The sequence below is a fragment of the Periophthalmus magnuspinnatus genome, chromosome 5, assembly GCF_009829125.3.
Source record: "Periophthalmus magnuspinnatus isolate fPerMag1 chromosome 5, fPerMag1.2.pri, whole genome shotgun sequence".
Taxonomy (NCBI): Eukaryota; Metazoa; Chordata; class Actinopteri; order Gobiiformes; family Gobiidae; genus Periophthalmus; species Periophthalmus magnuspinnatus.
In genome coordinates this window covers 27941492-27968699 of record NC_047130.1, presented here as the reverse complement: position 1 = coordinate 27968699, position 27208 = coordinate 27941492, and the positions used below count along the sequence as shown (strand labels likewise).

Here is a 27208-nt window from a genome sequence, read left to right as displayed (position 1 = left end):
CTTTAAACATGAATGGATGATGAGGTCTTTATTGGGAATGCAAAATAACACAAGGCTAATCCTCATAGACAATTGATTTGCTTGTTCAATTAGTACAACGCGAGAGGAAGACATAGATTAAATGCAATGGCTATATGAGAGAGGACCTTATTAAACCAGTACATAGTAAATAATCTGGTACAAGGCTAAAGTACTTACATGCAAACTGGAGGCTGGCTCTGCGGCTCACGATGGTGCCCCACGTGTTGTAGGCGGTGCACTGGTATATCCCCGTGTCTTGGTCCCTGTCCAGGTTGCTAATGATCAGGTTGCCCCCAGACATGTGACGCCGGTAGTCGTTCCCCAGATCGATGAGCGTTCCGTTTAGTGACCATCTGGAGAAACGCAAACACAATCAGTGGGCCGTCCCCCGTGGAGAGACACACACACACACGTACATGCACGCACACGCACACAATTTATCAGAGAATCGATTCGAACAGTCCACCCACATCATGCAGAGGAGAAGGGAAAAGAGCAGCCTTCGTGATTTCTAACGGGCCAGAGACTTACAAGACTTTTGCTTTCTTGTTCAGTTATGTGCATGAAATCTCGAGTAAGTTTGGCCAAATTCACGTGGGTAATGCAGTGGAGGGTATCGATTTTTTTCTTGGTTTTCCTTTTCTACTCAAATTGCTATGTTTTAAGCACTGCCTGAGTAAAATTAGGATGGCACTTCTTGTTTTTACAGAAGAAGGTATTCACAAATTCATAGAGTGCATACCTACAAGCTCGACTTTTCCAAGGTCGTCATGATCAGACTATGGCGCTTTTAATCAAAAAGTTTACATTGTGTTGGATGGAAAACCCTGCAATTGAGGTTATTTCACAATGGGCACATCTGTTTTAGCATCCCTTTTCAAATAAATGGATTTTAACATTTTTAGAAACGTTTTTATGCTTGATAACCACCTGGCCGTGAAATATTTGTAGACCTATCCAACGCTCACTAGCTCTGGTTTTAATAGAAGGATGTGGTTTGTTCTGGAGGTTATGCTTCTATCTGACCCACCATTACTGTCGGTGAAAAGTGGACTCATATTAATTTACCAAAATATGACCATCTTTGACCCGTAAACTAGCTGCTCAAAATGCAGTGTTCCATCATGCATGCAAGGTTCTCTTCAGCAACTAGCAACCGCTGACCCAGTAACCTGTATTTGTACATCATTCATCTTCCTATGACCTGTTTTTAACTGTCAGCAAAACATACTTTTCTAGCTTTGAATGCAGTTTCTCTCCACTCATTCCCTTATCGTCGCTGCACTGTAACCCGCCTTTCTCGTCTTCTTGTGTTGTATCTTCTAATCTCATTCAACCTTCACTGTTAATAACTCTTCATGTTTATGCAAGAGAAAATACAAGAACTGGGGCACATGATATTAACAAAACGCAAATTGTGATTGAGATTAGATTTTCGATTCGAATTTTGCACAAAAGCTACAAACATTTATTTATTTATTTAACCTTTATTTAACCAGGAAAGTCCCATTGAGATTACTAATCTCTTTTTCAAGGGAGTCCTGGCCAAGACAGCAGCACAGTTACATCACACACAGACATTTCAACACATCACAAAATTGATTCTTAAAAGCAATTACAAATCATAGACTGAATTTCCAAACTTTTCAACATAGATTCAAACTGAACTATTGAAGTCATGTCTTGTAATTTCAAGACTTTTTGTAAATTATTCCATGTTGAAGGTGCAGAATATTGAAATGCCACTTTACCAGTCTCTGTGCGGACACTTGGGACAGAAAGAAGCTGCACTTTTGTGACGGCAGAGCATAACGTCCATCTGTTTTATGTTGAATATACGTACACAGATATGGAGTAAATGAACATGTACCGGTGACTTAGCCTGCGAGCGTCCAGTGCTGCCTGACCAACCAATAAATCGCAGAGAGTCATGATGGTAAACGGAGTCCAGCAATTTTAGTGCTTGGGTTGGGACATTCATATAAATAACATCTCCATAATCTAGAATGGGTAAAAACGTTGCTGCAACAAGTCTCTTCTTTGCATTAAAACAGAAATATCTCAGTAGTAACGGCATGTGCAAGTTTCCTTAGCGACAAGCCCGTGTAACGACAAACCTAATGATAAAAATAAAATCAATGTTCCCCTTTGTGCAGAGAAAAAAAAAAACATGACGTGGGTGACAAACTACAGAGCTGTGACTTGTAGCGTGCATTATTTATCCAGCAGTCAATAACTACACATGACACAATTTAACCATAAAGGACGGGCGGTGTGTGTGGAGAACCGGGAAAACCGTGTAGACTCTCGCCGCCTCCCGAGAGAAACCGAAACAAACGACAGACAGCTGTACGACTGACTGAACTTAAAAAAATCCTTACCAAATTTTGCGACGGAATCTAAACAGAATTTGAATATGACTTTTACTTTTCCAGTTTTATTGTCAAACCGAGGTTAATGAGACAGAACTTTGCGTGTTACACCAATTAACAGAACATCATCATTGTGCTTACAAAAATATGTTTCCCAGACACAGAAATGCTTTCATTAACCTCCTCCTCCTACACGTACCACCAAATACACAAAGCTTTTCTGAAATACTAAATGTAACTCATTCTTAGGGAGTCAACACTGAATGTAAAAAGTAAATGCCATCTGCGAGCTCGTGTGCTCTGCTAACCTTAGATAAATATTTGTTACAGTTAAGTCGCTTAAAAGGCCGTACATCGACTGTTAAGATGTCACGGAGAGCAAATTATGAACTCTCCTGGTTGTAGCAGGTTGGGAGTGTTGGGTCACAGTACTGCAACTTTTTTATGTTTTATTTCTTTCAATACACAAACTCGACTTGTACCTTTGCTGTTATTAAATGGCAAATCTATAAGGTGGCAAGGTGGAGCAACCTGAAAGAAAAGAAAGGGCACGCGGAATTGACAAGACATAAACAAATATTTGTGTGTTTTCCTTTGGTCTGTTTCCTTTATAAAGATTATTTTATAATACTAGCCCCTGTCCTCAATCTGAAATGTTCAAGTGTGTGTTTTCTGTTACTACTTGGTTTGGTGGGATAGGACCTGGTGGTAAATCATAGTTTTGCATCAGTTAAAACAGTGGCAGTGGAAAAATACAGCCCATACCCAACCTAAAACTACAAACTATAAATAAAATGGTCAAACTAGAGAAAGCTGGGTGCAGATTTCTTTGTGCAAAACAGTAAAGAGGCCTGTCACGATAACACATTTTGAAGTACGATGTATTGCTGAAGTACTCCCACATGTTAGTGCCACATGAACCGTCTCACACTCTGAGGACTTCAGGGACCTGCTGGTGCCCAGAGTCAGGACTAAACCAGGACTAAACCAGGACTAAACCAGGACTAAACCAGGACTAAACCAGAACTAAACCAGGACTAAACCAGAACTAAACCAGGACTAAACATGGACTAAACCAGGAGTAAACATGGACTAAACCAGGACTAAACCAGGAGTAAACCAGGACTAAACCAGAACTAAACCAGAACTAAACCAGAACTAAACCAGGACTAAACATGGACTAAACCAGGACTAAGCCACAAGTAAACCAGGACTAAACCAGAACTAAACCAGGAGTAAACCAGGAGTAAACCAGGACTAAACCAGGACTAAACCAGGAGTAAACCAGGACTAAACCAGGACTAAACCAGGACTAAACCAGGACTAAACCAGGACTAAACCAGGACTAAACATGCGGAATCAGCATTTCAGTTTTATGCAGCTAAAACCTGGAACAACTTCCTGAAGATGTGAGACAGGCCTTTACTTTGACAATGTTTAAATCCAGGCTCAAAACTGTTCTGTTTATCTGTGCATATGATTGAAAGGTTTTTATTCTGCACTTTTCTCTTATAATGTTAATTTGATGATGATTATTTATGTTTTGATTTGTTTGTATTTGTATTGATTTTAATGTCTTTCTTATTGTGTAAAGCACTTTAAATTACTTTGTGTACAGATTGTGCTGTACAAATTTGCCTGAAGTAAAAGCAGATGATAAATGATAATACTGAAACCAAACCATAAAGCAGAATTATCCGCAAAAAAGTACTCTAAATGTACAATATTGTTGAAAATATGACCTGAAAAAATAAATATCTGAATGCAATACTTAAGTAATAGTTAAGTATTGTGTATTTATAATTAGTCATAGAAGCTCGTAATTCATTCAGTTCTTTCTACAGCTCAAATCTCATTGTAGTACAAAAAAATAACCCAAAAATTTGCCAGTAGTACAAAGAAAAAGTACCCACGATAAATATTGACCCCCAAAAGTCTTGTTCCATCTAACATAAGTCGATACAATATTCACCGAGACACGTCTAGTGGTAAATATAATTGTGTTAACTATAATTTAATGAAATTTCTAGTCTAACTTGTCATGTTCCCTAATGTTCCATAAAGGATTATTCATACAGCCACTCAAAGGGTAACTTCTGCTCCTTCAAATCAAATTCTTCCGGCCTCTTCAGCGCCGTCCCGACATCTTTGAGTCAGACAGGGATTTACAGTAGTTCAAGCTCAGTTAGACGAGCGTGCGATTGGCTGCAGGCGCAGAATGAGCTGAGCATGCTCGGAATGAACTCCCGCTGACCTTGAGGTTCGCATCAATTTTGCATGAGCTTTCCTCATCAAATGGACTGGGGATTGTACTGCCGCAATAGCTCACCTGGTCTCTGCTTAAGGCCAGACACAGAAAGGGGGTGGCCCTGTCCCCTCAGACCTGATTAGGCGCGGGTGGACACAATGACGGGTGCACACCTGGGACAAGCTGATGGTCATTTACAAGTTAATGTCACTTGACCGTCTACTTAAAGCTGCACTAAAACTGTTTGTTGAGGCGACTGCTACCTATTTGTCTCCATGTATATGCTGTTTAGCTGTGCATAAGACTCTTTTAATGTTAATTTTATGATGATTATTTGTGACTATTTATGTTTTGGTTTGTTTGCATTGTGATTTTAATATTTTTCTTAGTCTGTAAAGCACTTTGAATTCCAGGGTGTATGAATTATGCTGTACAGTTGTCCCTCACTATAAGGCGTTTCACTTTTCCCGGTCTCGCTGTTTTGCGGATTTTTTTAGTGCAATTTCACATGCTTTTTAACAGTGTATGAATGTGCATTGTGTTCTGCGTCCTGATTGGCTGTTGGACTGTAGACCATTGTCCATCAGTCTCCTCCGTGCCGTGTCTCCTGTACAGTACAGAATGTGTTCAGACAAATTTACATAAATGTTGGATCGCAGTGTGACTCTGAAGTGCTGTATGTTTGCAATTTGTTTTCTCCCCGACAGAACCCACAATGTCGATGAAACGTTCTGCACCGACAAAGGCGCCTACGAAGGTTTGAACTTTGAGAGAGTTTAAACAAGAGAGAAATGTGAGGAAATGTTAACGCCTGTGTGAGAAAAGTGTATAAAGTGTGTGGTGAGGGGTTTTACAGCTGCAAAATATAGAGAATAATTGTAAAAAATAAAGCTGATACTTCACGGATTTCGCCTATTGTGGGTTATGAGGGACCGCTGCAGAAATAAACTTGCCTTGCCTCGTCTTGCCTTGCTTTGCTTAAAATGTTACACAGTAGAGCATTCAACTGTTTATCAGTTGTATAGCTATTCAATTTTAAATGTTTGTATTCCTCAAAAATACCTTGAAATTCATTGGCATGTTTACAGTGAACGGGGCTCCTCTACAAAGATCTGACCAATAACTTGACCCTGCTCGTCTTGCGAAGATAGATAGGTTTAATGCCATACTGTGAAACATTCTAAGCAAAGCAATATCATCTGCACGGAAACAAGCAGGTGGCATTACGCTCCCCGCAGTTACACAGTGCAATTTCAAAACAGAGTCATACACAGTGCCGAATTGTATAATGAGATTTATACTGCTGACCTGAGAATTCTCTCCACAGTTATGCTTAGTGCCTATTGCTTTTTAATACATTGCAGCTCATTTGGATGCAATGTAAATGTGGCACAAAGCTGCTGCCCCCTCACTGCCAGTTTAGGTGTGAGTGGATTTTTACAATCCCAGAGCATTAGAAGGAAAATTGACAGCTCAGTGCCATGCGGGCAAATACAAGAGCCACATCCACATAAATATGTCTAAGCTATTAATAGGAGGAGAGTAGAACAGAACAGGGACTGGAGTGAGCTGCTGTAACACAGACTGACGAGAACACGGTGACAGGGGAATCTTTTAGACGGCTGTGTTATGTCACTAATGAAATTGTCTATAGAGAGCCATTATTGAGTTGTGGTAATTATTTAAACCAATTGAATGCTAGATTAAACCATATCATGGGAGAGCGTTTAGCTTGCTCAGCTGCATAATAATTATAAAAAACACACAAATATGGACAAAATACTATCATTTGGCTGCAATTTCCAACTTCATAATATATCATACATAATTGATTACTTAAATACTCATCTACTAATTTGGTATTAATGTCGGTGTAATCCCTCATCCAAGTCACTTCTTCAAACAAACAGAAAGTGGAAAAAATTGGTGTGTTTCATTATAATTAGCCCTGATTTCAGATAGAGTGGCAGTGTCCACTAGCAATCTGACCTCAACTGAATGAACAGCGAACAACTTTTTGTCCAGTTGACTGATTAGAATTTTTCTTTTACTAAGTGATGAATGATTATCTGGATTTTACACAGCCTCAAAAACATGCAAAGTACTGTGATAAGACAGAGCAGTACATTAACATCCAGTGTTGCATAAATTTTTCACCCAGATGTTGCATTGATGATGGTCGAGTCTGACTCTGCACAAAGCTTCTCCAGCACATCCCAAAGATTCTCAATGGGGTTAAGGTCTGGACTCTGTGGTGGACAATCCATGTGTGAAAATGATGTGTCTGACTCTCTCTCTGTGCACCTCCCTCTCTCTGCCTCTCTCTCAGTTTCTATTTATCTCTCTCTGCCTCCCTCTCTCTCTCCCTCTCTCTCTCTGTGCATCTCTCTCTCTGTGTCTCTTTCTGCTTCTCCCTCTCTCTGCTCCTCTTTCTCTCTTTGTCTCTCTCTCTGCTTCTATTTCTCTCTCTCTCCCTCCCTCTTTCTCTCTCTCTGCTTTCTCTCTCTCTCTGCTTTCTCCCCCTCTCTCTCCCTCTCGGCTTCTATTTCTCTCTCTCTGCCTTCCTCTCCCTCTCTCTCTTTCTCGGCTTCTATTTCTCTCTCTCTGCCTCCCTCTCTCTCTGTGCATCTCTCTCTTTCTGCTTCTCCCTCTCTCTGCTCCTCTTTCTCTCTTTGTCTCTCTCTCTGCTTCTATTTCTCTCTCCCTCCCTCTCCCTCTTTCTCTCTGTCTCTCTCTCTGCTTTCTCCCTCTCTCTCTCTGTCTTTCTCTGTGTTCATGCTCCTGATCCACTCTTTCACAATTTGAGCCCGATAAATCCTGGCATTGTCATCTTGGAATATGTCTGTGCCATCTGGGAAGAAAAAATCCATTGCTGGAATAACCTGGTCATTCAGTATATTCAGGTGTCAGCTGACCTCATTCTTTGAGCACAGACTGTTGCTGACTCTAGACCGGACCAACTGCACTTACCGGCTTGTACTTATTTGCTTAGTTAAATCCAGGTGGCGACTTTTTTATATATATATATATATATATATATATATATATATATATATATATATATATATATATATATATATATATATATATATATATATATATATATATATATATATATATATATATATAGTTTTAGTTTTATCTGGCTTGCAAAAATCTCTACCTCACTGAACTTTCACAATCAAAATCTGAACAAAAACAATCACCCTCACAAATCAAATTATTTGTTGCAGCCCTAAACACAAAAGCTGGCGGTTTGATCCCAGCTCTGTGCATGTACTTCCATTGTGTCAGTGGGCAAAACATTTTAACCAGCCCATGTAGAAATGAGGGAATGAACCATGTATGAAAGCGTAACGCGATTTTCAACATTTGGCAAAGCACTGATATAATATAATCTAAAATCTAAGCTTACTCTTCTCCAAACCTAAACAAGCCACATGACTCTATCGACTACCCCTGTTCTCCTGCGCCTTTACTTAATGCCTTTGCGGAGCCATACATCTACCTGGAGCCCCATTATGTGATAGGAGAGGCGACCCCATGTGCCTTTTATTCCCTCTCTTCCCAATCACGGCTGCGCCCTTGATCCTGGGGTACAGCTGATTCATAGTAAACACGCTGACAGGTGTATTCATAAAACAGCGCTTGTAGCCCCGTGGTGCACTCCGCCGCCACACTGGACTATTTGTCAAGCCAACTACTGTTATGGCTCCTGCTGTATTCGCTGTGTCACGGGGAGCGTCATATACTGAGTGATGAGGGCGAGCAATTCATAGTACTTAACGGTCCACTGGAGATCGACCGATGTGTTGTTTTTGTGGGTTTTGTTTCAGGGCCGATGCCAGTACTGCTTGTTTAGAATCCAGAGAAACCAAAGGCCGATATGCCCTGCCGATATTTTCTGGACTGATATGTAGGGCTGAAAATTGAAATTATCTCCTTCAAAGTTCACTGCCTGGCCAAAAAAAAGGTCACCACCTGGATTTAACTAAGCAAATAGGTACGAGGTTCCTGCAGTTGGTCCGGTCTAGGTTCAGCAAGAGTCTGTGCTCAAAGAATGAGGTCAGCTGACACCTGAATATACTGAATGACCAGGTTATTCCATCAATGGATTTTGGGGCATATTCCAAGATGACAATGCCAGGATTCATCGGGCTTAAATTGTGAAAGAGTGGTTCAGGAGCATGAGACATCATTTTCACACATGGATTGTCCACCACAGAGTCCAGACCTTAACCCCAATGAGAATCTTTGGGATGTGCTGGAGAAGAATTTGTGCAGCGGTCAGACTCGACCATCATCAATGCAACATCTTGGTGGAAAATTAATGCAACACTGGATGGAAATAAATCTTGTGACATTGAAGAAGCAAAATCGAAACAACGCCACAGCGAACGCCGTAACCAAAGCTAAAGGCGGAACAACCAAATATTAGAGCGTGTGACCTTTTCTTTTTTGGCCAGGCAGTATACTTCCTGTGTAGATACTTGTATGTACTGCTCTGTCTTATCACAGTACTTTGCATGTTTTGGAGGCTGTGTAAAGTCCAGATAATCATTCATTGCTTAGTAAAAGAAAAATTCTAATCAGTCAACTGGACAAAAAGTTGTTGGAGTGAAGATGTTTCACTGTCCATTGAGTTCTGGTCAGATTGCTAGTGGACACTGGCTTGTATCTATCTGAAAGGGGGGCAGTCCAACCAAATATAACAGTATGTGACCTTTTTTGGGGGGGGGGCAAGCAGTGTATTACATTCATTTATTACAAACTCACCCACAACCTTGTTTCAATTAGATGAGAGAACATACACTTTTATATAGCACTTTTCTACTTTCAAGGTACTCAAAGCGCTTTACATCAAGGAAATACTCAACCATTCACACAACCTCATTCATCTGTGGAATCGCTAACCTGTGGTCAGTGGATCTAAGCGCTCTGACCATTTATGTTTAGAGTGGGATTTGAACCTTCGGATCAACTGAGCTTCTGTTGCAGTAGTAGTCATTTTGTATAATCCTTTGTATTGAAGTGTTCAAATGAGGCAGTTGCTGAGCACAAATCAAATATCAGCTTCTGGAGCAGATTTAAGGCTGATCGTCAATACGCTAAAAGGGGCAAATATCGGTCTATCACTAAGATCCACTGTGTAACTTTTCTGATGAAGGATATCGGTGAAGGTACCTCATAATTTTATATCACAAAACATATACGCAGCGACATGATACAGCCTAGCCCTCGTAGCAGATGGAATGCTAAACAATGGTGAATTAAATCATGTGTGGTCCAATTTATCCACTCATTTTAAAGCCAATTGAGATTTTTTTCTTACAGCTACACCAAAGACAGAATTAATCATGGCAGCCAGAATGTAATATGCTCTAGCCTGGCATGTCTAATTACACAAACTGTTCATTTGTGAGTCCCATGCCAAGCCTGCACACTGCACTGAAAGACAGAGTCAGGCGTTCAGAAAGAGTCTCATTTACAGCTAATTTCAGACTTCACATTCCCCAGTGTTACAGTAACTCAGTTGGTGTTTGCCCACTGATCTGAAGGTTGGCAGTTTGAATCCCGCTCTCAACATAAACATCATTGAAGGTGGAAAAGCGCGATATAAAAATCTGACTATTAACCATAAAATGAACTTGGTAGCTGCATTGAAAAAGTTACATCTGTGGCTAATTATTGCTTCTTTCTGCTATTTATTTTTTACAGCTCAGTCCACTTAGTTCAATTAAATATATTTTTGTAAAGCCCAAAATCACAGCAGCAGTCGGCTCTAACGGCTGAACATGAGAAGTGACTTAATCAACAGAAAGTCAGAAAATCAGCCATGAAACAGACATTGGTCAATAACAGATTAAACTGTCCCAGAACATCCCTTGTCCTTAGACTGTCCTTCTCAGCAAAGAAAAACTCCAAAAAACCCACAGGAAAAAGAGAGGAGGACTGCAGTGGCTTACAAGGATTCACTTTCATTATTGTTGTTTCAGTGGCATAAAGTAGTTTCAGTATTATCGTTTATCGCAGTATATCGCTGTTGCAATATATCCTGCTTTCAAAATGTGTTATCGTGACAGGGCTTAGTGTCATACTAAATGATGCAACACCAAAAAAAACAAGTAACGTATTTTTCGGAGTATAAGTCGCGCTGGAGTATAAGCCGCACAGGAGTATAAGTCGCTCAGGAGTGCAAGTCGTGATGGAGTATAAGTCGCTCAGGAGTGCAAGTCGCGCTGGAGTATAAGTCGCGCAGTATAAGTCGCACTGGAGTATAAGTCGCACTGGAGTATAAGTCGCGCAGTATAAGTTGTGCAGGAGTATAAGTCGTGCTGGAGTATAAGTCGCTCAGGAGTATAAGTTGCGCTGGAGTATAAGTCGTGCAGTATAAGTTGTGCAGGAGTATAAGTCATGCGGGAGTATAAGTCGCGCTGGAGTATAAGTTGCGCAGTATAAGTTGCGCAGGAGTATAAGTCGTGCTGGAGTATACGTCGCACAGTATAAGTTGTGCAGGAGTATAAGTCGTGCTGGAGTATAAGTCGCTCAGGAGTATAAGTTGCGCAGGAGTATAAGTCGTGCTGGAGTATACGTCGCGCAGGAGTATAAGTTGTGCAGGAGTATAAGTCGCACCAGCCAAAAAATGCATAATAATGAAGAAAAACAACATATATTTCACATATAAATCACATCTGAGTATATGTCACATCCCCGGCCAAACTATGAAAAAAGTGTGACTTATAGTACAGAAAATACGGTACATATTTAAAGCTAATTTATTTTCAAATGGGTTAGATTGGAAAGCAGTCAGGTACTTTCAAACAATCAAATGTAGCTATATTACTAGAGAGCCATGTTTCTGTTTGCTTTGTTACATCTTTCTGCATTGACCTGATGACTTGTGTTGTTTACAGAGGTGACGATGGTAGCTTGTTAGCATTCCGCTCTCATCTTAATGTTATTTTTCATAGCGGCAACAAGCTGGGTTTATTTTCCAAAATAAATCGCCCTTCAATTTAAATGCTGGACTTACGACGTGGGCTCACAGAGTGTAGCTGAACTATTTACATCAAAAGACATTTTCCTTGACTCCTGCCTGTATATTTTCAGTAGACTCGTAACACCGCCTTATTATTCAACATAACATTATTAATTGCAATGAGAGCCCTCATGTGCTATTTCGTCCCTGAATCAATCTCAACTTGAAAATGGAAAACAATTGTGAATGGGAGTGGAAATGAGAGCACAAATGCACACCTTTTTAGTCTGAAGTGATTCTCTTGCCTTTGTAAAGGTTTTATGCTCCACAATAAGGTGAGATTGATGTTTAAAGCTGTCACCAGGGGAGGATGCCGGTTCATTACGGCTGCCAAGTGCTAAAGAAAGAGGCAGGACCATACACTTTAAGAGCCCACAAAACAAAAGAGCACTGGGAAATGCTAATGTGGGCCTATGTGTCTGCACAAGTGTGAAATTGAATCAAAGTGAGAGGGGTATTATTGTAGCCTTCTGAGATTCTTGGGTAAAATACATGGTTTATGCAGTGCAGTACAGGTAATATCTGAACAACACAAAAGCTGTAAATGAAATGGTTAAAAATGTAGACCTTCAGAAAAGCTTGATTAGCTGATGTGTCCTTATATTGAAGGACAATGAAGAAGTAATGAGACTGAGGAAAGACAAATGTGTACAAGCTCTTGTGCACTTCATTCCAACTCGACAACATGCATTATTTGTAATGAGAAGAGACAGATTTGTTGTCAGCTCTAGAAACGGCATTCAACAATCTGCCTTAAACAAGTGTATCACCACAAATAAGCCTCTAGCTTCATACCCAGTTCTGTTTCTGTTATAAACTCTAAAAACAGCTGATTATGTCACACCATTAACAGCCACAGTCATGGTCTGGCTGACCAAGGAAATGATGACGTGCATTGTCATGGCAACAGAATTAGTATTAGTTTGTTGTGTGAACCTTGATCTGAACTTTTCACAGTCTCTTTTTGTCATATTGGCTAAAAACATTTCTCTGGTGGGGCGACCTGCTTGTGTCCATGGAGATGCCATTTCTTTTCCTGCAATGTTCCAGCGTATATGGCGTTAAATGAGTAAATCTTGCATTTATTAAATTACACATATTTTTATTGCCCTTTATTGGCCCTTTAACAGAAAAGTTACATAGTGCTCCTTTAATGATTCATATGATCACCAAATTTCTTTTACTAAAACTAAAATATTTCATAATTTAAGAAAGTACAACCACAATAAAACCTCAAGTTTGTCTGTTTAAAACTCATAAACACATAAAAAAACAACTTCTAATTATATAAATGATTCTCAAATAAAGGATGTGCCCAAAGTAATATTAGACCATCAATGTAAACTATGTAAAAATGGTTTGATATAAATGTTACCTGTATCTGTACAACAAACCCAGCACTGACGCTCCGCTCTCAGTATGAAATGTGATTGTTATGATAGAATAGCATGTTTCACTTGAGTAGATAATGGCAGCGTGCTCCTGTACTGTTTCATAACACCAAGGCTCACTCAGCTGTGGCTCATTTTTCTGACAACAACCCCATCCTCTCACAGATGTTTTCCTCTCCACAGACCCAACATGTGAGTGCTCAGGTGCAGCTGCTCTGGGGAGACACGCAGAGAAAAGCACAGATCGCCCACTGCGGCGGCTGGAGCGCATCTCGGTGAACATTAAAGGATATGTAAGCATTTAAAGGAATGCCACTCACGAGGTTACGTCTGCACGCCTCTGCTGGCTGTGCATCAACTAACCCCACTGCTGAGCCAGGCCCGGAACACTATCTATCACGGAATACGAGTGCACTGTTATTTTCTGATACACAAAACAGTGATTAAAGAAGGTTCACAATAGGGACTGCACCATTTATCACAATTGAAACGAAATTGCAGTTTGAACTGTAGCAATTATCAAATCGAAAAGGCTGCAATTATTTAGGGATTGAAATGTCTTCTGCCAACAACAAATTATCCTGTCTTTTATTGGGCAAAAAGGAATGGAAAAAAGAAAAAAAACTGCTATCCTTGTGGTTTAGAACTTCAGTATTTTCAGTCTTCTGTCAAGTGTTGATGTTCACGTTGAATTGAATGCAAAAGCAAAAAGTCCAAATCGAAGCTTTTTTTTTTTTTTTGCCTTTTTCCTTCTTTCCATGCATGCAAAATAGTGTGGTTTACAATGTCCACTCTAATGTCCACTCAGAATCTTACTTTTTAAACATATACAGTTACATTGTGGTTCATCTTTTGCGGTCTCAATTCAGCAAAATTTACACAAATGTTGGATCGCACTGTGACTCTAAAGTGCTGTATGTTTGCAAGTTTTCTCTCCAACAAAACCCACGATGTCGATGAAACGTTCTGCAGCGTCAAAGGCGCCTACGCCCGAGCCCAAAAGACCAAGAAAGACGTTAACCATCGCAGAAAAAGTTGGACTTCTGGACCCGCTGAGGGAAGGTGGAAGTTAAGTGGCTGTAGGACGCCATTACGGAATAAATGAATTTTCAGTTTGTTACATAAAAAAGGAGGAAAATAACATACGAACGACAGCAGCTATAAGGTTTAACCAAAATGCAAAAAGGGTTTTAACTACTCGCAACAAGACCATAGTAAAGATGGAGTCTGCTTTAGCTTTGAGTAACTGTGACTGCAGGAAAGAACATTAAGAGACACTACAGCGAAGCGGCGCCAGGACGAAGAGGCGCGGTCAGAGGAACTGTGAAATACGCGTGAGTCACTGTTAATCATTTCTTATGTGTCCAACCTCGTTAAATTTATTACAGTATTTCTAAAAGCTGTCATTTTTATTTACAGTGGAGTATAGTGTTTGGTTTCGTTCTATAATACTGCGCTTATTTATTAAAATGTACGAAGGTTTGAACTTTGAGAGAGTTTACACAAGAGAGAAATGTGACAAAATGTTAATGCCTGTGTGAAAAAAGTGTATAAAGTGTGTGGTGAGGGGTTTTACAGCCAAAAACATATAGAATAATTGTAAACTTTGCGGATTTCGCCTATTGCGGGTTATTTTTGGAACATAACCCCCGCGATAAACAAGGGACCACTGTATCACAAATGTAATCACAGTCGTAATAATCACAGTTAGATTTTCTTTTTTCAGAACAGCCCTCTCACTATATCAAACAGATCTAACCATTTTGAGTCGACACCTTTCTATACATTTTCTTAACGCTCAAGGTTACAGCCGCTCGCCTCTGCTCTGCTCGCTTATATCTCCTAACCACGGTGCTGACCCAGCTCCGAAACACAATCTACCGAGCACGCTGCCATTTTCAGACTTGCCCCACTCAGGGAATAACAAGAAGATATCAAAGGATCTGCAGTGCAAATGAGCCACTCCAATCTTCCCCTCGCTCCTAATGATTTCTTAATCCTTGCAGCATATTATAAATCACCGGCTTTAGCTGCACACTGGCTTAAATCTTATCATTAATAAAGCTAACCCCGCTCACATCGGAGTGAATTGTCATTTTCATCAGGCACAGCGGCGGCGGCGGCGGCTTTTGGCCTGCCGACTCCATACCTCATATCTAATGGCAAACTCAGATAAGCTTTTTCAATTAGGAATGGATGCTCAATTAAGCACTTTGAAGCCGAGCCTTTTGCTGGAAAGCGCCTAATCGCTCACTTATGTCCAGAAAACTTCGGCAAATCAATGGCCGTCAGCTCTATTGGAAAACGCTTTGATTTCCACAGTGACAACAATGGGGATTCACAAGGAGTTACGGCGAGGTAGATGAAGAACCATCACGGACAGGTCTTTGAAGCGTGAAAAGAGTAAGTATACTTTGATGCGGCGGTTTACCTGTAGTGTGGAGGAGGACTGCCTTCTGCCTGACATGTGACTGTGGCCTGGCGGTTGGGCGAGTTGATTGGTAAAATGAGGTCACTTGGCTCGGTCGTCCATCTTGGCCCCTGAAAGATGACATCCTCTGTGCAGGCTGGAACAGAAGAGGAAGAAAAGTATACAGTAGAACAAGGCAGACAAATGTGTCTCTTTGACCTAAAGGAGAAAATACTAGAGCAATGCAACAACAGCCCCAGCAGCGCGTGGACTAGTACTTTATCTTACTCAACAGTGGCAACTTTCTGGCACTCAGTTGATATTAGTTTTTCACAAGTATATAAAGGCTGTCTTCTGAGCCTGCTACTGTTTCATCCCCACAAACACATACACACATGCGCATATACACGGACGCACACATCTATTTTGTTCTCACTCTATGCTGCTTTGTCCAGAAAGATGTTGTGCAGTGAAACAGTAGGCTACATGGAAAAATGGAATAGCATGCATGGCTAAAGCTAGTAGGGCTTTTACAATAAACACTGTATTGGTTATAAATAATAGACAAACAACTTTATTTTAAATACATGCTCATCTTATTCTATACGCTTGTTTTTTTGTTAATTTGTTAATGTCTTGTTTTAAAATACAGTCCAGTCTCACTATTAACTATTACTGTAATTACCAGTACAAACTGCAGTAAGTACTTTAGGTAGTACTAGTGTCAGTATCATATTGTCTCGCTTTAAAATACAGTCTGGAATTGGTATTAACTACTATAATATTTACCAGTAGAAGCAACAGTTAGCACTACAGAAAGTATTAGTAATTACCAGTACAACTACCACAATGTCTGGCTTTAAAATACAGTCCGGTCTCACTGTTAACTACTATAGTAATTACCTGTAGAAACAACAGTTAGTGCTATGGGAAATACTAGTAATTACCAGTGCAACTACGGCAATGTCTCGCTTTAAAATACAGTCCGGTCTCACTGTTAACTATGACAGTAATTACCAGTACAAACTGCATTAAGTACTATAGATAGTACCAGTAATTACTAGTGTCAGTACCATAAGTCTCGCTTTAAAATACCACAGTAATTACCAGTAGAATTACCAGTAAGTACCATGAAATGCTCAATCAAGTACCAGTTAAAGTATTGATAGTTATCAGTATGTGTCACTGTCACGTTCATTTAAAACGTATAATTTATTTGTTTTTGTTATTATTGGATTATTGGATATTATATATTTTCTTATTTAGTGCAAGTATCACTTCTTGTACCACTATAAGTACCATTGTAAATACCACAAAGTACCACTATTAATTATACAGTATATGTCAGTAAGTATCAGTGTAAGTACCAGCCAAAGTACCAGTACAAGTACCACAGTAGCTAACCCAGTAACTACCACTGTAAGTACCACCGTAATTACCAGTCAAGTATCTACTACCTACCACCGTAAGTACTTAGTAAGTCCTGAACCATATTTTAAAGTGCTACCAGTTTGAATTTGTTTTATTTTCCTATTAATTTATTGCAGTAAATTATAATATAGTGAGTTAACAAAAGGGTTTACTGACATTACTGCTTTACAGTATTAACAACATCAAGTGCTCTTAAATATTATTGTTGAATGCAATATTTTCGCCAATTTAGCAATATACTGCATACGAAAACTTAACTGTGATAGGCCTAGCTTGTAAAGGTATAGCGAGACATGTGTTGATGGGACAGAAAGGACAGTGGTACTCTACAAATGCTGTTTTATTTGCTGTTATTGCACTTGAGTAAATCCCACTTTGTACGGCATTAGGCGCTCATTTATTTGCAAGCACTTTTCTGTACACGGCTGCATTTTCAGGAGACACTTGAAACATTCAGAGAAACACAACACTGGCTGCGGTGGCACTTAAGCACGGTTATTCCAGCCTCGGAAGCAGCAAGCGTAATGTTTGACCCATCAATTTATCATCATGATATACCATCGCACCGTGCAAGATTTATACGAACTGGTCCGGTGCAACAATGCGGAAAAATGAAAAGGCTGAGTATATAATATTCCTTTATTCTTTTGCAAATGGGCTGAGATAATTTTACACATGCATCTCGAGTATTGATTGACCTCAGACAGCCAAGGACCTTAATTAGTCTTAGAGATTTGTGCGACGACTAGCCTACAAGAACAACAACCATTTTGCAGCACTTAGAAGGTATTATATTCACAGCAAAAGGAAATATATAACATGTAATCCTGCTGCCACGATTGTATTTGACAAAACAAACCATGCATTTCTGTGTTTGGTTAATCCCATTGCCAATAAAACCATCAGAAATCAGAGAGATCGGACACGTTTTTAGGGAGATAGGACACGTTTTTTCTTTGTAAAGTACTGCAAAATGTGGCTGGTCAGGAAACTATTATTGCACACTAGTCATTTTTACTTCTTTTAAACTGGATAAATGAAAAAGTTGATGTACGAATCCAAGCACAAAACGATGTTCAGTCCTGTGTTTCTTTTCCAGAAGTGTTTTGTGACAGCGTACATATGGAGAGTAAAGATACGCTCATCTGCCAACCTCTTAACAGGGCAGAAGTAGAACACAATCTGGGACTAAACGAAGGCAGGAACAGATGGAAAAAAAAGGTCTCGTTATAGTAAAACCCTACAGCTAACACGCGAGCAGCATGTGGCTAGCATGTGGCTCTAACAATAATTATATGTCAGGAGGGCAGTTAAAAATAGAACAAGTTTACAAGTGTGCTTAACCTAAAATTATGTTCCTTTTTCAGGTGGATATGGTGCATATGTTGTAGAGCTAAGCCAGAGGTGTTTTGATGCTAAAAAGAAAGGCTAAAATACAAAAAATAAAAAAGAAAATTAGGGTTTTTTTGTTTGGTGCTTTTATCACTTGCGCTTTGAAATCTTAATTGGAATGAATCTTGATTTTCTTTAAAAATATGACGGCTGCATTTGCAAAAACTAAGTTGAAAGACCGTTAGCACTACTATCAAAAGTGTGGAGTGCGGAGTAAAACAATTTCAGACAGTTGACCCATTGTTGCACCTAAGTTAGGCAGGCTTTCAGGTATTTTAATACTTGACCTTCTTCGCTCAAAAAATCCTCTGATGACAGAGGATTTATAAACTATGTGCTTGAGTCAGTTTGAGTGCTTCAGTTATTCAGGAGTCACCTCAGGAAACCACAAGGCTTTGGCCCTTCATGTCACGGTCCTCGCAATTCATTCTGGCAGGCGCTACTTGTACTGAGTTTTTGCTCCAACCTCTGACATTTGACAAAGCAAGGTATATTTTCTTGCATCAGATAGTGGCATCCAAACATCGGCTCACCAAGTGCCTCTCTAAATTGTTAATATCCCGGCTTTTGAGAACATTTATCTCCTTTGGCTCTGAAATGTCATGAACAAAATAAACAAATGCAAGAACGAATTCAACTCTGTGACTCTGTGAAAGTGGATCCATAAAGAACTACAGGTAACACATATTTATGAACCAGTAAAAAAATACTTTAAGACTTGGACTACATGATTCTGTAGCAAACCGTCTACTAGTGATGGAAGATAATGAAGTACACGTAGAAAAGTACTGTACTAAGTCGAATTTTTAGGTATCTGTACTTTACTTAAGTGCATTTTTCAGTGGATACTTTTTACTTTTAATTCACTACATTTGAGAGCAGTATATGTACTTTCAACTCCACTACATTTTTAAACTGAACTGAAAGTAAAAAGTACTTTTCATATGATTTGAGGGGTTGTTTTTTTACCATGTTCGTGGTAAAATCCTGACTAAAGTTTTAGAGTTCAAGCTTTGGCTGAATGCACAAACTTTATAAGAAAAATTAAGGTTGTAATTAAGCAGTTATTAAGCCTGAATCATTATTAATTAAGTGCTTGTTCATGCTTTATTAAGGCTAAATAGGCTGTAGTTATTACAAAGTGTTACCCATATTGTTACTGTGACCAAAATGTCTCATGTCTCATTTTGTAATCAATATCTCTACATTTAACACTTTAACAAATGAACAACACTAGTGTGAAATACTTTTATTTTTACTCAAAGTACATTTTTAAACAGGTACTTTTTAAATACGTTTTTTCATGTGGTGTTTTCTTTTAACCTCTGTATCTGTACTTGTACTTAAGTAACAAAATGGAGTACTTCATCCACCCCTGGCTGTAGTTATTTTCAAGTATTTTACTCCGCACAATCATAACAGTGTGTATGATTGGAAAAAAAACATCCACCCTCCAACACTCTGCTCGTCCGTGTGGAAGGTGAACCCGCTTGGCCGACGCTCCACTGAGAACAGAGATGTCGATTACTCACGAGTCACTTTGAATAACAATAAAGGGATTTGCAATGTCATTTGAAGTGGGCTTAACAATAGTTTGTTCTTTCCTGGTCCCGTCCCAAAGCAATCACACGGGATGGCATGGGACCACATTGTAATTTGGTGTCACGGTTAAATAATTGCGATTAACGATTATATCACAATAATTATTAAAGTCGCTGAGAGTTTTAAAATGTTCTGGATATGAATAATTATATTTTTTATCATTTAATTATGAATAAGTTCCATGTTTAAACAGCTGGGACAGTATTGTACTTTGTTATCAGTGAATAAAACTACAATCTATAATAATGAGCAGGGGCGTTGGCGGAAATTTGGGGGCTAGGGGCATGAAGCCTCACATGGGCCCCCCTCTAAGACAAATTAAGAGGAAGAGGGTCTAATTCTGGGCCAATATGACCTTGGCGCCCAAAAGAACAGACCCCTTTGTCCCCTTTGACTTCCCTGTGGATAAGTAGCTTTTTTTCTGCACATTCTGGTAGTATAATGATGATCACGTTTATATGAAATGTCCCATGAACGATTATTGTCTACGTTTTTTATCACGACAAAATGATATTATTGTTTATTGTCCAAAACCCAAGTCACAACAAGGGCAAGCGAGGTAAGTCGGCAGGAAAATTGTGCTAAAATATGAGATAGGACTGCACGCTTGCACTCAGATAAGGATCAGAACGGGATATAAACTGGGATGGGATGGGACTAGCGACCGTCCCCGACAGCGATGACTGAATATGTAAGAGGACAGAGCTCTCGGAAGGACAGAGACAATCAGCTCAACCTTTGTGGTCAACACGGATGAGGTTATTCACTGCTGCTGTGATTTGGTCATAAGGCGCCTTGGACTCTGGATTTCATAGAGGGCTTAGTGTGAATGAAATGCTATTTTTAACCTCTAACCTAGAGTAAGAGATAGCAGCAGGAGCAGAACGGCAATCACCTCGCCATTACAAAACCGCTGTAGATGAGACTGTAGTGTCAAAGAACTGAACGCTTTCTTTCTTATTTGATCACAGCTGAATTGATATAATTAGCAAACCATGAAGGATTATAAACTATTTCATTTGCGCACAATAAAAGGCAATCTCGTATCACTAAAAATATCTTCTGGAGGTCGTAGCCGAACACAGTTACTTTGTCTGATTGTGTTGAGTGAGTTTTACAGATACAAATCCATTTTTTATGTTAAAATCATTAGAAAATATATTCAAATCAAAATATAATATCACCAAACTGAAAATAAATAGGCTTTTCCACTGGCTAATGGCTTTTCCAACACGATAAACAGTAAACAGTTGTATGTGTTGTGGAATAATAACAGTATTTACATAGCTCTCAACTCATATTAAAACCAAACAATGTTTTCTCTTACCTGACATTAGAACCCATGTTTAATATTGCACTGAAAGCTTCCTATAAAAATAAAAACGTCTTCCATTCTGCGAGATAACAGTACCGTATCACAGCGTATCATTAAAGCATCATTCCGCATATGTCTCCTCTTAATTATGCGGCTTGTATAGGCTGTGCAATCCTCAGCGAGTGCACAAGGGCATTTTAAAAATCACTCAGCTACCGACTCTCAGCGTTCAACAATCTGACTTTGGAATATCGTTCTGTTGGTTTTGCGAATAAATTAAGAGCTTATTTTAAACTCAGGGCTTATACGTTTCTCCCTTAAGAGAACAGTTATCTAATTACATAAAGGCAAAGGTGATAATAAAATCCATATTGTGCAGTTGTGCTTCCTGCCGATGCTAAAAAGTTTACGTTTTAGCCCAGAGGTTTCACATCCAAGCCACCTACTTCGTATATGCATAACAGCATTAGCCAATTCATGCATGTCGAGATCCATATTAGCATTCACCATAGTATTAGGAGAAATTGTGTTAACACTGAAGACTACACTGGAATCAGATTTCTTACCTGCAAGGCATCCGGTGATTGATAGCAGAACAATTTGTTTCCATGGTAACATCATCTTTAGTTGCCAAGGGCTCATGGACTCTCCTCCAACTGCGTGCGAATGGAAGTCTCTCCCTCGAATTCAATCTAAACGGAAAGTAATTAAAATATGACATTTTGATCCAAATGCGACAAGAATTTGACAACAGAAAACATGATTAGGATGCCAGGCGTGCATAATTAGATGCTATTATTTTGGAGGTACTGTAAATGAAGTGAGAGTGGAGTGGGAGCAGAGAAGCGAACGGAACAGACGTGCGGAAAACCTGGGGATACGATTCAAGCAGCAGTGATATTTTCAGGTGGAACAGGAGAAGAAACAGCTGTTAAACCAGTGTGCCTGTTTGTCTAGCGAACTAACAAGCTCAAATAAGCAGCCCACGAGCAAACTAAAGAACTCAGCGGTGGAGCTCCAAGCGTACAAGCGTGGACAATACTACTACGTATAGATTCTACAGTATGGGCTTTTATGTTGTGTAGGCTAGTGGTGAAACGCAGCAGCTTAGCCAAAAACATGTACATCGAATTTGTTGTGTTTTTTAGTGGAGCGAGATGTCGGTATGACGTTTAGGCACTGATTTTGCACATATAATTATTCAAATACTTGAGACGTAGCATGCTAATTAGACTGGTTCCTGTTGGTTTCTGAAATTTGGAAGTTGCGGCATCCAAGTCACTGCTTCTGATCTGATAAGGTAAAGTATATGATAGATAAATTGGATTGTGTGCAGTGCCAGCTCCACACCGCCAGCTCAGACCTTGTTATCTTGGACTACGTCATCACGGGTACTACCTACAACAGAACTAGACTGGACTACTTATGATGCAAGCTCTTTGTTGAATAAGTAAAACTGAAGCCATATCAGCTAATTCTTGAATACACAGCTGCGATTTTGTCTACTGCAAATGATATTGTACTTATTATACAATTATGTGCAATGATCACAACTATTTTTCTTATTTTTTCACACTTGCCTTTTGCTGTCTACAACTCAAGCAGTCTCCTCAACTCATTTATTTTTATTTTATTTATCTTTTTTTATACAGGGGGACCCAATGAGAGCACTTGGGGTCTCTTTTTCATGGGTGCCCTGTTTAAAATACAACACAAACTCACACTAACTCTGGTGCGGCTCATCCTTAGCCTTAGCCTTAAATGTTCCGGTATCAATGATTAGCAAGCAGGTGAGGTATTCTGGCAGTTTTTGAAGTAATCCCTTATAGATAAACTTCATACAGTGCTGTTCTCTTCTAACAGACAGTGATGGACAACCCACTTTTTCATAGAGAAACAGTGATGAGCTACAAATCCATCACCTGTAATAAAATGAAGGGCTAAGTGAAATTTTGGATCCAATGGTTTCCAAAGTACCACATCCCCATAATCCAATACGGACAGGAAGGCTTTTCTGTAACTCATTGGGATACATTATATATTTCTGTAATAAAATGATAATTTAGATTTTAAACTGTTAAATAATTATAAGATATGTTTTTTAAAGGATAAGTTTTCATCAAGCCAAAATCTAATATATTTATGTGTCGACTCATTCATTTGTAACACCCTCAGTCCTCAGTCGTCTTCTGTTTAATATCTGCTGCAATCCCAATTCACTCTATCCACCTGTGCAGCAGCAGAACCATTAGATACTTCAGACTCTCCATCTCATCATCATCACCTTTGTCTGTGTCTGGAGGTGAAACATATGTCATTTGACATACTGGGTTTAGTAAATGGTAAATGGTCAAATTCTTATATAGCACTTTACTTCAAGGAACCACTCACCCATTCACACGTTCATACACCAGTGTACGCAGAAACTGGGGGCGAAGTGGGTTAAGTGTCCTGCGCAACGACAGCATTCATCCGTGGGAGCTGGAATTGCACCTCCAACCAGTTTGTCAATGGATCTGACCGCTCAACCAATGCTGCTTACGTCACGAGCGGGATTCATCACTATAAAGCTCAACGAACTGAGCTACTGTCGCCCATTTCTCTGTTCGATGTTCTTCCCTAGTTTAGCACGAGTTTATTACACTTTAAAACCCACAAAATATATCAAGACTTAACTGCACATTAGAATATTAAAAACAAAAACCTCTTTCGCTCACAGTCATAGTCATATTTTAAGTGAGTTTTATTCACTGCCTTAAGGCTCTAGCTATTTTATTCCCTATTCAAACACAAATAGGTATTTTGTATCTTTTATTCCGACTCTCATCCGTCTTTTAAGTATAAATCCTGCCTGTGTAGATGTAATGCCCTTCATCGGGTGCGTGAGAGCTCCACTTTTTTCCGAATTGCGTCACTGTGTCGTATGTTTGGTCATCCGTATGTGCGTTTTTACTGCTCATGCTAATTGCCCTGGTGGGACGTGCATCATCGCAAATACATGACCTGAATCTAAATGTAGAATCGTTAAAAAGGTACATGTAAGAGCAAATACTTGGAACACACAGCGCTAACCTTTGACAGAACCCTTTAAAGGCCATTAAAAGTTTTCTTATGTGGAGACAGCGAGGAGAACTATAATTACTGTGGCAGTGGACAGGCCCTGACCTAAATCACAGTGAGAGAAAGTGATACAGTGCTCAGGATTAAGACTCCAACCAAACCCCTCCATCCCACAGTTCCACCCTGTTGTGCGGATTAACCCAGGGCTATCTTTGGCATTCTTAAAACAGAGCTAAATACCACCACAGGAGGCTTTCACTGTGTGGGAGAAAGTGGCATAAGGACGCTAGAAAGAATCTGAATTGCGTTATTGTGTAAGGCAGCACTGACACTCCTGTCATTACAGATTAACACTGTAAAACTATATCAGTGCGTCCCAGCCCAACCGGGATTAATAGCGGTATAGAGTGCACCCACAACTGCGGAATATTTCATGTATTTATGATTCTTATTAGTGTTGCAAACTTGATTTCGATACTGAGGAATAGACTCGTTACTCAATATCCATTCCGATACCATGATGATAATGAAAAAACACTCTTCATTTAGACAAAAGAATGTGAGTTTCAACATTAAATAATATGAAAAATCCCTCAGTTGTCCAAGGATGTTCCATCGTCGTCAGTGGGCAATACTAGTCTATGTGGTCTTATAATTTCTGATACAGCTCAAGATCATTCTAAGCTATTCAGAAAACGTTCATTTCTGTCCTGTGAATGTGACTTTTTAGCATCAATACTAGTTCAAATATTTATTTCTCTATGTGTCCTGTTGGCGCAGTGGCTGAATGGCAAATACTCTCACTTCATGGCAAGAAAATTCCAGGTTTTACTCCTTGTCGAGCCTTTCTGTGCAGAGTTTGCACGTTTCAATGTCCCCCATCAACTCAAAACATGCACCAAATCCTTCAGCTAAAGTCGTCCTGATCAAGCCAAGCTCAAGATCTGGAGACGCGCTGCACCCATGACTCCGGACAGGCTGCCCCAGAAGCATTAAACGATGGGTCAAATGGGCGTTAACTTTAAAAACAGCTTTATGTCGATGGAAATAACTAATAATGGCTACAAGATTTAAAGCTGGGTGACCTTATTTTCAAACCAAATCACTTTTCCTCATGTTTATAAATGTCGATTTCAGTTTGATTTATTCTTTTTCAGAAATATAAATGGCTTTTAATGTTGTCAATCAAGATAGACGTGATAATCAAGATAGACTTTATGAGAAATTGATCAGAAATAATAGCCAAAATCATCTGCTCCAAACCCCATGCTCTTACAGACAGAGGACTGACTGTGGACTTATTGATTGGAAAGCTGCATAAAACTTTTACGATTAACGACTGACTGAATCTCAATCTCGATTCAAATGACGTTAATTGCCTAGCCTTAGTGCACGACACACTACTACTACTTAACAATAACAAATACATATGCATTTGTTGGATCATTCTCCATGTTTATTTTATTTATTTAAGCTAAAACTTGGCTGGACTTGGAAGAAGAATATGTACAAACACAATTAGCTGATGTCACCATTGGGTTTTTCCATTGCCAATAGCCATTAAAGAGTTATCAGAGAAGTTTTGGAGTTTTGAGACTCACTGTGAGAAACCCATCACATTTAATTACATGGTTTAAAATATTACAAAAGGGAGACATTGCATGCATTCCGTAATCTTAGTGCGGTGAAGGTGGGTTGTGAAGATGGAGCTTTTTTGGACATCAAAGTGACAACTCAATTCCACACCTTCTTTGTACACAAAACACATTTAAAAGTTGTAGGCTTCACATGGAGTAGCATAACAAATCCTCTTCTGAAGGTCTGACAATTTAATAAAAGGGCTTTCATGCTGGGCTGCAGGTTCTTGGCTAAGACTCAACAGTCGATAATTGTAGTAACCTTACTCCAGTCTCACTGTTTTAGAAGCTTAGGTGTAGTTACTTTTTTTCTGGACTTGGGCGATTTGAAGAACATATTTATCACACTTTGATTCCTCACAATATGTTATTTGTATGAAATTGTCATGTTGTGATTCAGTGCTTTTCTGATGCATCTCTAATGTATTGCCAAGCTCAAACAAAGACATTTTCTCCCTCGCACTCTCAACAACTCTCTGTGGCAGGTGTATTTACCCAATACAGTTGTTCCTCGCTTTATCGCGGTTCACCTTTTGCGGTCTTGCTGTTTCACAGATTTTTTTAGTGCAATTTTACATGCTTTTTTACAGCATCTGTTCAATCTGTTCTGCGTCCTGATTGACTGTTGGACTGTAGACCATTGTCCATCAGTCTCCTCTGTGCCGTGTCTCCTGTACAGTACAGAATGTGTTCAGACAAATGTTCGATCGACACTACAACACCAGGACGAAGAGACATTGTCAGAGGAAGTGTGAAATATGCGTGAGTCACTATTAATTAATTAAACAAGAGAGAAAGGTGAGAAAATGTTAATGCCTGTCTGAGAAAAGTGTATAAAGTGCGTGGTGAGGGGTTTTACAGCCAAAAACATGTAGAATAATTGTAAAAAATAAAGTTGACTACTTCACAGATTTCACCTATTGTGGGTTATTTTCAGAACATAACCCCCACGATAAACGAGAGACCAGCGTGTCCTGGGTCTTCCCCAGGGCCTCCTCCTGGTGGGACATGCCTGGAACACCTTTCTAGGGAGGCGTCCAGGAGGCATCTGGAACAGATGCCTGAGCCACCTCAACTGGCTCCTCTCGACATGGAGGAGCAGAGGCTCTACTCTGAGCTCCTCCCGTGTGACCGAGCTCCTCACCCTATCTCTAAGGGAGCGCCCAGCCACTCTGCGGAGGAAACTAATTTTGGCCGCTTGAATCCGCGATCTTTCGGATTTTGGTCATTACCCAGAGCTCATGACCATAGTTCATCTGTATCTCATTTTTTTTCAATCTATTTATGTAT

The 27208-nt window shown here is 39.6% G+C and overlaps 1 protein-coding gene across 1 annotated transcript in view; it reads right to left on the bottom strand.

The window, feature by feature from the left end:
• The window catches only part of cntn3b (contactin 3b), a 91444-nt gene that overhangs the window by 51748 nt on the left and 12488 nt on the right, over window positions 1-27208 (bottom strand). The window contains exons 2-4 of the mRNA XM_033966278.2: window positions 21788-21913; window positions 15503-15638; window positions 199-374 (exon numbers count right to left, since the gene is read on the bottom strand). Of these exons, the coding sequence (XP_033822169.1) occupies window positions 199-374; window positions 15503-15638; window positions 21788-21863 (388 nt within the window). The 5' untranslated portion in view covers window positions 21864-21913. The remainder of the gene's footprint in view (window positions 1-198; window positions 375-15502; window positions 15639-21787; window positions 21914-27208) is intronic.